The 11898-nt window shown below is 59.2% G+C and overlaps 1 protein-coding gene across 1 annotated transcript; it reads left to right on the top strand.

Moving 5' to 3' along the window:
• Window positions 1-3763: 3763 nt before the first annotated feature.
• On the top strand, window positions 3764-11567 carry LOC122385266 (cyclin-dependent kinase inhibitor 1-like). Its single transcript, XM_043373410.1, has 2 exons — window positions 3764-4531; window positions 10734-11567. Exons 1-2 carry the CDS (start codon window positions 3940-3942, stop codon window positions 10889-10891), a joined length of 750 nt encoding a protein of 249 aa, XP_043229345.1. The 5' UTR covers window positions 3764-3939; the 3' UTR covers window positions 10892-11567.
• Window positions 11568-11898: the final 331 nt, after the last annotated feature.

The following is an 11898-nucleotide window of genomic DNA, read 5'->3' on the forward strand; positions in this document are numbered from 1 at the left end:
GACAGACAGTCGAACGCTGCTACATTAGCGTGTCACATTGCTACTGTAGTAGCAGGACTGCTACTATATCTATCCATTTGGCACTGACATGTAGCCGCCGTAGCTACACATGTGACAATGATACGAGCAGGTAGCGCCCTTTTATTGCAAAGTTGGCAATATAAATGGCATTTCGCTCCTAGAACCCACCTGTCTTTATTCCTGGCGGTAAAGTTGCAATGAAAATTGTGCTCCTTTTTCCAAAATTACAGGAAAGGCCCCTCTGAATGCTCTTGCGTATCAATGCGTCAATACTTATTTCAATCTACGCATCAAGATTTACGTGTTTTTCTATGAAGCGGGTAGTGGCATGATATTTATGACATGACTTACTCCTCAGGGGTGTATGTTTGTTTTATTTATCACGTCACCAAATAGTTTGGTGGTCGTTCCGGTTTGCTTGAAATGATGTTTCTTTCACCGTATATTTACGTGATAAGATAATATTTATGTCGTACGTTATACCTACTAGGGTACTTTGTTCCGTATGACCACTTTGTAAACAGTTTTACTCGCCCCTCCTGCGATTTCTTTCAACTGCCACCATATCTCAAGTACTATTTTACCGATAAGTTATCTTGCGGAATGAAGCTGTATCTTTTAATAGTCGATAGACACACGGTGCCCCGCTCTTTCTCTGATTGGTGTTGTCTCATAATTAAAGGTATTGTGTTTCTGCCACGACCAGATAACTATTTGCTGTCGGTTGTTATGTGCTGTGTTGTTGGCCCTGTGACAAACGTTATCGACTTCAAAATACACCTTCTGATGAAGCTATTTCAGCCCTTTGCCTGATCGGTCCCCACTCCGATCATGCGAACACCGCAGAAGCGCTTGTGATCGTTGACGAGTGTGGCGCCACCTGCTCCACCCAAACTTGCACTCGCTGCCAATAGGGGGCACGAGCATCGCGTCTGCTGGCTTATGTCTACTGTTAACGCCAGACCCCTTGAGACCCTAATTTTTCGCGATTACTTTTAAATGCGTGAAGGAATTTCAACCAAGCTCAGGACATGGCCGTTTCAAGACAGGCCGAAACTTTTACAATTTAGATATTTTATCGCCATTTCAATATTTCAGGCACTTGTCATTGACTCGTAATGTTAACTGTTTTTCCATCCTGGATAGAGGCTTTCTACGTCATATGACATTAGGCTCCGCCCACGACTGCGGCATTGACCCGTGCCCATCGGCGACCTCTGTACAAACGACACCCCTGCCATCTGTGAAGGACTATGAATTTCGCTGACGCTTCACGTGCTATGAGTCAATTGCAGCAGACGGTCAAGTACCTAAATGTTAGGCTCTTGTTGACTCTTGTATATAGGACCAAGAGGACCATCACTCCTCAACCTACTACTCAGTCGTGCTTCGAACAAACGTTAACGATTCCTAACAAATACGATTTTCGATGTAGGGTATCTGTTTGAAATACGAGCGAGCCGTATGATGTGAAGCTCAGGCAATTAACTTATTATTGCGTTGTTCGATGGTTGCATAGCGATGTACAAATCGGCAGCTACTTGGTGACATCCGACTTCCCATTATCGCATTATCTGCAACGCCATAGGCTTTAAATACAGGTGAATATTTCCTAACCTTATGTCAGTTATATGCCATCTGCCCGTCACATGCAGCTTATATAAAAAAAAAATATATCAGCGAACATAGCATTGTAGAAGCAATGCGCATTGAGCATTTATGACTCCTTAGTCATCATGTCGCTCTCTGGGCACTGTCAGCCAAGACGCTACGCACAACTCCGCCGGCTTTCGGCACCGCTCGACCGTCGCCCGTCCCCGCTCCCCGCCACAGCGAGAGTGACCGCGCGCCGGCCCGAAACCGCCGCAGGCCAAGACCACAGAGGCGGGGCTTAGCTGTGACGTCATAACGTATCACAGACTGACTGGTGATAGCCTCTACACACCGGATGAAAATCTTGCTCGAAATTTAACATTACGAGTCAATGACAAGTGCCTGAAATATTGAAATGGCGATAAAATATCTAAATTGTAAAAGTTTCGGCCTGTCTTGAAACGGCCATGTCCTGAGCTTGGTTGAAATTCCTTCACGCATTTAAAAGTAATCGCGAAAAATTAGGGTCTCAAGGGGTCTGGCGTTAACAGTAAGTGAATTTCGAACTTCTTTTTGGAGAACACCCGATAAAATAAAGCTTTTTGCTACCATCTTCAATGTGTTGTTAACTTGAAAGTATTTGCCCTATTTGCTTTTTCGTATTGCCCGTGTCCGTTATAAGAGCTATTGCCTCCCTATCAACTGTAATGGTTAGTTTTGGCCACGGTCCTTTTTACGTGCTTTTTACAATAATCTCAACACTCAAATCACACCATCTGTGAGTTACTTCACTGGGTTCTAAGGTAGCTATTACTCTCGTGTTTGCAATGTATGGTGCGCATTTGCCGGAATTCTCTGAGCCCCCTTGCTTGTAGACTGAAACCCTCATCAATCTTAGCCAGTCGGTGAAGAGAAGTTCACGGGACAGGGCGGTAGAGGCTGATGTGGCAGCTGACAGTCACCACACAGACCGCTGCTCGGCGTCTTAGAGCGCTGGAACGGGAGATAAATTGTCAGTAGCAAGATAAACGCTCTACAGACCAGATCAGGAGACACGGGAGCTAAATTTTGGTGTTACATCCCGTCCTGTCTATCAGGAAGACAGCAAGCCGCAACAGGGGCACCCTTGTCTATATTATAATTCACTTAACGATGAACTAATTATGCTTCTATATACATGCTCCGTGTCTCAAGGTGTGCAAAATCGGCTACCTTATAATGCCAAAAGTTTGATGTGGCTCATCAAAATTTCAATGTCACGTTCAACTTTATAAGTTTCATTTCAAGACGTTTGAAAACTGGCATTCGAGTGGGACCTCCGTACGATGGAGTCGTTTCACACACACACGGAACTTCTAAAAACAATAATAAACGCCGGAACCGGTCGGTCGGCGGCTACTACTCGGCTGAACCCGTTTAAATCCGCCGTGGCCGCCGCAAAAACTGCTCTCGCCGCTCCGCCGTGTGTACGGCGTCTCCCTCTCCGCGGCTGTGGGGCGGGGCAGGGCGCGCACGTGGGCTGCGGGGTGAGCGGTGACCGCCCACCGGGTAACCGATACGGTTGGACAATGGACATCGTCTCAGTCCGCCTGCGCTGCCGGCAGTGTGATCCTGCAGTTACCATGCGGCTACCTCGTGCTCACGGGTTATATCCGAGTCGCCGCCCACGGCTGATATGGTCAGTTTGCATCCACGGGACTCATCAGGCTCCTTTGCAGCCGCAGTCAAATACGGTGCTCTGGAGTGATGTCCGCGCCCCGGGCTCACTTGCCGCTACTGTGCGCAGCCCCGTCCCGCGGCGGTGGAGTGGCACGGAGCGTGTGGCCGTGCCCGGGGCGCCCGCGTGTGGACGGACGCTCGGAGTCCGTCCACCCCACGTGCTCCCATGTCCACACCGCTGAAGCCCGTCCCAGTGGCACCGGTGACCTGACGGCCGTTGTGGCCGCGGGGTATGATCGAAACTACAACCGACCGGCTGAGGTCAACAAAAACCGAGTTCACCGGCCCGGCGCGGGTCGGTTTGGACGGCGTGCGGCCTGGGTCGGGCCCGGGCCGGTCCGTGTGCCGCCCGCTGGACCCACGTGTGCCGGTGGGGAGGGGAGGGAGGCCCGGCCCGGCCAATGGCCGCGCTGGTCGGACCGCCGCCGCCGCCGCCCGGCGGAGCGGCGGAGCGGCGCGGCGTCAGAGTGTGCCGGGCCGCCGCCGGGTGAGGGCGTGCGCTGAGAGAGAGCGGAGAGAGGGAGTGGCGCCGCGCACTGAGCGGCTCGCAGAGAGCGCTGTGAGACTGTGACTGTGACTGACGGGGAGTGAACGCACTGCCTAAAGATGTCGTGTCTACCCGAGCAGCCCAGTGTGGCGGACCGGCCCGAGGCGCTGTGGCGCACGGCGCCGGCGCTGCTCCAACAGGCGCGTCGCTTTCAACTGGAGGCGTGCGGCGGACGGAGAGCCAAACGGGCCCTGTTCGGTCAGCCCGACCGCGAGGAGACCCGCCGCTTCGTCAAGGAGGAGCTGGCGGCCATCCGCGCTGCGGACCAGCAAAAGTACAACTTCGACTTCAGCCAGATGCGGCCGCTGGCGGGCCCGTTCGAGTGGCAGCCGGTGACGGCAGGCGAAGTGTCGGCAGCCTACCAGCTGGGGCGGCTACAGAGCGGCATTCACCAGCACCGGTCTGCCAGGAGACTGGACTTCGACGCGCCGCAGCCCACCTCCCCGGCAGACCGCCGCGCCGGTCCAGCCGGCACCAGCCCCGCGGCAGAGACCGCGCCGGCCGCGCCGACCCGGGCCGAGTCCCCGGGTCAGCCGAGGCCGCCGACCACCACCTCCAGCGGCAGTTCGTCACTGACGGAGGCGCTGGCCCGGAGGGCGTCTCCACCCCCTCAGCCGGCCGCCGCCGCCCCCCGCCAGAGCTCCATCTCAGGTAGGTGGCTGTCACTGACAGCATCGTCAGATCCCCCCGCCCTCGCCGTCCCCGGCACCGCTAATGCTCCGCCGTTTAAACGGCCCCCGTCCCGGTCCTCCGTCCCTTCTACCCGGCCCGAGTTCAAATTTAAATGCCTGCCCGGCCGGCCGACCATCCGCCCGGCCCGGTCGGTCCGGGGCAGGCGGCCATTGGGGCCCGCGGACGGCGCCGCCGCATTGATCCGCCACCCGCACCAGCCGAGGGGAGGGAGGGAGCGTCGACGCCGACGCGGACACGCGCCGCGCCGGCGTCCCCGTGTTGCCCGGAGCGTCCCCTCGGGCGTCCCCCGAGGGCGTCCGTCGGCGGGGAGCGACCGACGGGCGTGCCGCCTCGCCCGCGCCAGACACGCACACCGGCGGTGTGATGTATCGACCACTAACGGCCGCAGTATCGACCGCTAACGGCCGCACTATCGACCGGCGTGGTATTTAAATTTGAGTTGAGTGTGCGGCCCCGGGAAAGGTCGCAGCTGTCGCGCGTGTGACGGCGAACCGTTACGGCTCGTTCTGTGACGGCGGCACGTGTGGGCGGCCCGTGTGTGTGACGGCCGACACGCTGCGGCCTTGGGTAGTACGCTACACGCCTGTGTTTGCCGTTTGTAGGTATGACATGCTCCACGTGTGGCTGCCTGTGGTTGAGATATCGGGAGCTCTGCTCAAATGAGACCCGTCGTTCAATTGTCGTCTTAAGTGAGACCCGTCGTCCTATCGTCGTTCTCGTCTTCATTGCTTCCTTGGCGTGGTTGAGATCTCATTCGCCGTTTCCTCTTCATGTTTATTCCTCCATCCTTCCTCGAGCGTGGCTCGGCGACCACGCGGGTGCCGCCTCCGCCGGCCGACCCGCCCCGATCTCAAGGTCACCTTGAGATTGGTCCGAGTGCGCCATCTCCGAGCTGAGGTGGCTCCAATCCCGGCTCGTAAGATAGCGTCTGACCGAGTGGGCCGGCCGGCCGCGCCGCGTCCCTGCGCTACCTGGGCCGACCGCCCGCGGCGCCCGGAACGGCAAATCATCTCTGGCTGTGGCGTCCGACCGCGGCTCCGAGCCTCCCGGCGCTGCCTTCCTGGTCCTAGGTATTTAAACCTGGTCGGCGGCGCGGCGCTGCCTGGGCCCACCGTGTGGTTCCCGACGCCCTCACCGCACACTGGAATGCGAGTCTGGGCGAGTCCGTCTCTGTGTATGCAGGCCGCCAGGGTTGGTAGTGATGTGCAGACCAGTGCACGACTCACCAGGCCGAGTCACTGGCAGTGATGTCAGCCGTGACGTGTATTGGTGTACAACTCACCGCCGGCCAGCTGTCCCGTCCAGGGCCTTGTCCCGTCCATTTCCACGAGCCGCTAATCTGAGAATTTGTGACGAAATGGAAACTTTGCCCGGTTGCCGTGCTGCCAGTTTCCCTCTGCGGACGCCCCGGGAACCATTACCGAACAGCTGGCATGTGTAACTGCTTGTTTTCTTCCGCCGTCGCCAAAGTCCATAGCGTGCCAACTGGAGCGCTGCGGGCCTGCGGCGGCGAAAATACCCCCCCCCCCCTCTCCCCGGACGATGACGTCCTCCTCCTGGGGACGATGACGCCCCAGACGAGACGCTCCTCCCTGCTGTTTTCTGGGGATCCTCGTTCGGTTCGGTGCATCCGTCTCTTATGAGTGCCAATAAAACTAACACCCGGCGGCCGATGGGACCGGAGCGGGCACAGCGTGTGGACGGGATATCGACAGCTGGGGTCCGGTCTTCGCTCTGGAGGGGGTCGGTCCGAGACCCAGTGGGGGCCCAGGGGTCCGAGAGCGTCCCAGATAGGTGGGTGCCTTCCCTCTACTCACCCACACGGGTGGTGGCGCCCGTAAAACAACTGACACCGCAGCTGAATTTTTAGCTCGACATGTGTGTGAGGAAGGGGGTGGTGTCCCTAGTGTTCGTCTCCCTCGCACGGTTTCGGTTCCTGTACCCGTATCATTATTCGCCCTATGTGGTGGTCGAGGTGAAAAGCTCTGCGTAAATCATGTTGGCTATTCCCGAATCGGTCTAGACCTCAGAAGGTCGTTCGGTGTACAACGCGAACTGTAGGCACCGTTGTCGCGACCTTTAGCGACAATGTCGCCGTCTGCAGGTTGCCTTTTCATGAACCGGTGGCTGTATTGTGCGGATGCGAGCTGGACGGAAGGCGGGGGTTTCCGCCGCTTTCAGCGGTTACTGTGACGCTAGTGTAGTGCGGACGGGCCGGGGAGGGACGGTATAGTTCCGACGGTAGGTGACGGGCCTCCCGGTGACGGTGGTCGCCCGTCGGCCGGCCTTCGCTGCGTCCCATGGACCGGTTTCCGGGCCGGCTGGCAATTTGTCTCCGGCCGATGGCCGCGGCCTCCAATTTGGGTCAGTCGGGAGGATGTTTTGTGGTCGGCGCCGCCCCGCCCCGTCCGCCGCCCGTCCAGCCACGGGTGGTTGACCTGTGGCAGAGCAGGCGGCAGTAATGTCCAGAGACCAGCTGGGGCCATGGGTAATGTCCCCGCCAACTGGGTCAGTGTCTGCAGTGTAACGTCAGCTGGGTCATTGGTGGCACAGCTGGAACAACAGTTGCTTCTCTGCCTCAGTCCGCGCTGGGTGCTGGAACGAGGAGCTCAGCTGCTGATCCTCCCCAACCTATGCGGATCCGTCCGACCATCTTCAACCATCGACAACAGCCGGCGGACCGGTCGATGGCCGTCGAGGACGGCTGGAGAGGCTCTCCACTGTCCTCGTACTCCGTCCCACGGTGCGGCGTTTCTCTCCGATCCCAGACGGAAGGAGGCAGACATCGCCCGCCGCTCTCCAGTGGTCGGCGCCGGCCTGTTTAAAGGTGCGCGCGCGCCCCGGGCGATAGACAGCGGTTCGTCGCCGGTTTTTTGTTTGTCGGCCGGCCGTCGTGCCGGTTCCTGAGGCATTGTTTACCTTCTCGCAGCCGTGCGCTGTGAGTCGACCGCTGGCGAGCTCCTGGCACTGCCTCGGGCCCGGCCGGTGGTTCCTTTGTGTGCCGTCCCCGGTCGGACGGAGGTTCTCTGCGCGCCGGTGTGAGGGTGTGATCAGATCGGCGAGCAGGTGTGCGCCCGGCTGGACCGCGCCAGATTTATCAGAACGGGGGAGGGCCGGCCCTCCTCAACGGGTCTCCCCAGGAGCACCCGTTGAGGGTCGAGACTGGCCGACGATCGGACGCACACCAGCTGCCGATCCGGTCCGGTCCCGGACAGCCAAATATAAATCTGGCCGAGCCGCGGCTGAAAGGAGGCGACACCAGCCTCTGGAGCAGGGTGGGGGATGAATGATGCGGCCCGCCGCCGTATTGTCCACTGGCCACCCGGCACCATTCACGGGTCCCGGAGGAGCAGATTGACTTTTGAAAAACGGGGCGCTCGTGGACGCCGGTCGACCTCGCGGCTGAAAAATGCACCGCGACGGCCTCGGACGGGTTTTTGGTCGGCGATAGTAGCCCGTGACGCGTGCCCAGGTGTGAGCGGAGGCCGTGGCCTGGACCGGGTCCATCTCAAAGACGGCCAGATGAGTCGGCTGCGGGGAGCCTCCCTTGTAATTCATCCCGGGTCCGAAATATCCTGTTTTGATGGGGCCGTTTTCATCAGGCGGGCCCTCGCGCCGATCGTTACGCAAGACTGCCCTCCGACCGGATGGCTGGGCGGCTTTGTGGGCGTATTTTCGGCGTCGGCTCGCACGTGCACTTTTCTGCAAGTGCAGAGTGTTGTTTGTGTCGTGGATCGGCCGTCCGATCTGTGCAGCTACAGAGGGCTCGTGCCGGGAGCCACCGCTCCGGTCCGGCCGGCCGGTCGGCGAGGCTCGTGCCGTCCCGCCGCGCCGGTCGCCGCGCTGCCGCTGGACGCCCTGCTGTTGCGCAACCGCCGCGCCGGCTGCACGGTGACGGCGACTGGCAGCCCGGTAGCCGGACCAATGACGTGAACAGGCCATTGTGGCAGGATTTGCGATCTAATCCGCTGCGTCGGTGCTGCCTCTCTCGTGTCCCCTGTCAAACGGAGCGGCTGTTACTGCGTGAGTGATATCACTGCGTCTGATCGGGCGATAGAGGGTGCCGGCCTCTCCCTGCTAAATGCGGTTACCCGTCTTCAATATGAGTTAGGAGCCGTTTTTCAAACACTGCTGGAAAACGTGCGTTAAAATTCATCTAGGCCATTTCTGATGGAAATTTATCTAGCACAACATGCATCTACAAACGTGCGAGATCGCGCTTGTCAGCAATCGTCAGCGCCCCTGCGAAAGCAGGCTGCATTTCATTTTTTCCTGTCGATCTCCATGCCTCCCACCGCCGCCGGTCCCTCCGTTCCCCTGCCCGGTCCAGGCTGTGATTGTGCTCGGGCTCGGCGGGCGGCCGCCGGCCGGCGCCAGGTGGGCCGTCTCGGGCGCTCCTGTTTGCTCACCTGCTCTGGCCGAGACGCCGAGAAAGGGGTCTGCCGCGGCGGCGAGCACAATGGCCGACCCACTGGAGCGGCCCGCTCTGCGGCGGGGCGACCCTGGCCGTGCCCCGGCGGCCGGACGTGCCGCTCTCAGTGAGCGAGCCCCAAGGTCCGGCCGGGTGACGGCGAGTGACGTCCGACGTCCTCCCAAACCGCGTCTGACGGCGCCTCACATTAATGGGCAGGTATTCCGAGCAGTAGGGCGTGGGCATAAAACACCGAGTGGCCGCATAAATAGTGGTAATCGGTGGCGTCTGCCGTGGTCCGGAGCAGCCTCGCCCGACTGAGCTCGGTGGAATTATGAAGGCGAGCTGGTCACGCGAGCGCCGAACAGTCCTGAACAGCTGCACCGAGGTATAGCGCAGATTGGCGCTGGCGATGTTCTCGGCTGTATCAGTGGCCTGACGGCGAGTCGTTAATTACCTCAGTAAAACCCCGGCTCAGGGGCAGACGGCACGACAGTTCGCACCCGACTGTGGACGTCTGTCGCTGGTCAGGGTTAAAACCCAGCCGAGCCCGGGTCATCGGATCGCGAAGGGCGGCGTCCGTCCCTCCCCTCTCGATTGGTTTTTGAAGGGCACACAGCTGTGGTGGCTATCTCACCCCTCCAAATCCCGCCGCACGGTCGAGTGTTGACTTTGGGCAGCACTTACTCCGGCCGTAGAGGGATCGTTTTGGAGCGTGCGCCCATCAAGGAAGGTGCGTCCGCCGGCTCCTGTCCCGTCTCCTCATGCTACCCGGAGCGTCTACCGAGCTGTAGGCTCACCCACCGGCCGACACGCGTGCTGAGCCCGGAGGCACGGCTGGCTGACTGGCCATATAATCACCTGCCAGCACTGATGACTCCGGTTGGAGGGCATCCTCCCCCGTGTCCCCTGTGGCTGGGCGGAGCACCGATTGAGGGAGGTGCTGCATGAGAAGGCTCTGATCAGAGGGTACGACGGGGATGGTACTGATGAGGGGACATCCCAGGGAGGGGCGGTACGGACGATACCGATTAGGGGGAGGGGTGCACTGGATGGATGCACCGGCACATCCGATGCTCACCTGATTCAGCGCTGTCCTGTTGCCGGCGCACGCAGCGCTCACCCCAGCAGGTCGGCTGTTGCCGGGCCACGCTCCACCCCTCCCTCTCCTCTCACTATCTCCTCTCACTCTCTCTCCGTGATGAGCGTCCCGCGCAACCGCTGGAGCTGTTTGGCGCGAGTTTTTGTCGGCCGGCGCCACGCTGCGCCCTCAGGCCCCGCCGGCGGCGGCCAGGTGTCGGTGCTGCCATCTGTGGAGCGATTGGCCAACCAGCCGGGCGGGCTTTAATTTCGACTCGTGACAGCGGCGGTGGCGGCGGCCGGAGCCGCCGGCGCTGCCCACTGATACCGATGATGACGGCTCGATCAGGTTCAAGGCCGAGCGAGTGGTCACCCCTGGACCGGTGCCGTACCAAACACTCCTCCCTCCCTCGGCCCTCTTCCCCTCTCCCCGCCGCACCGGATCTAATCCGGACAGCATGCACTGTTAGTCATAATGGCCACATTCATAAGTTTGCAACTCAGATATGATCTGCACAGACCGCAGAGCTGATTCACGTATTCATTGTTTGCGATTTGGCGGCTGCAAATGCGAAACCATTTTACCGATCCAGTGGTTTGCATATCACTGCAGTCAGCAGTGTACCTGCGAATTACACATTCACTGACGTCATTCTCTCTTTGTTTCAGATTTCTTTATCAACCGAAAGCGGACGTCTGCCGGCCTGTCCTGCGGCGACGACTCCGCTGCCAAGCGTCGATCCAGCGTGTCGCCGGCAACGAACGGAGTAGGAGGCGGTACCTCTCAGCAGGCGACGGCACCGGCCACCACCGAGCCCACCATCTGAGGCGATCGAGGCACGCGCGAGGCTCGCGACTCTGTGTACAAAACGAGCTGATCTCAAATCTCGTTTGTTTTGTTTCGGTGAAGTTTATCGAGTATTTATTGGTCACGAAATCCAGTTCAAATAAATTCGATCTCAGTTGGCGCGGCGGCGCGGTGCGGCGTCGCTCGGTAGTCTCGGTCTCGGTTCTCGTCTCTCTGTCTCTCTGTCTCACTGTCGCGTTGCGGGCGCGCTGGCCGCCGCTGGGTCGGCGGGCCGCCGACGGCGGGTGTCCCGGGTCGCCCGCCGTCGGGCTGTGATAGAACCTGGGCGGCGACGGCGGCGGCGCGGCGGCAGCGACGATCTCCCGGCCCGGCCGGTCCCCGCCGGCCGCCGGCCGTCCGCCGTCCGCAGTACAACAACCAACAATCAGCGCGCACCGAGCCTGTGCTCGGGGCCACCGGCGCCGGCCGCGGGCCCACCCCCGCGCCCGGCCCACTGTACATAGCGGCTATTCGTTTGGGCATGTGTGGATTATATTGGGACCAATTACTGCGCGCGCGGTGCGACAATTTAGAATTATGCTTTTATTTGTATTGATTCAGTCTGTGATGTAATGTTACGTTAAGTCTTCCTTTTGGGGACTTCGATGTTTTAGTGACATCGTTGTTATCACACTGGAATAAAGGAGGCAAATCTGCACTGTGTTTGTGGTGAATTAGGATCGGACGATGTCGGATTTTGTTTGATTTACTGCCCCCGAGATGCAGTAAAACCACCATTGAACAATACAAAGGAAAGCAACGTGAAGTCGGCGCCGTTTTCCTGAGGTCGTTGCTAACCAGGCCGCGTGACACAACCATCAGAATTCAGAAGCCAGCGTGAAGAGGCTGTTAGTATAAAATACGATTAATCCGATCATAATACCAACTGTCAGGATTAGCAATAGCCCGAACACTTGCTGACTTCATAGGTATGATACGGCTTATACCTAAAGCGATGAATCGCATTATTCTATCTCGACCTACTTC

The sequence above is a fragment of the Amphibalanus amphitrite genome, unplaced genomic scaffold, assembly GCF_019059575.1.
Source record: "Amphibalanus amphitrite isolate SeventyFive unplaced genomic scaffold, NRLGWU_Aamphi_draft 000015F_arrow, whole genome shotgun sequence".
In the NCBI taxonomy this organism is placed as follows: domain Eukaryota; kingdom Metazoa; phylum Arthropoda; class Thecostraca; order Balanomorpha; family Balanidae; genus Amphibalanus; species Amphibalanus amphitrite.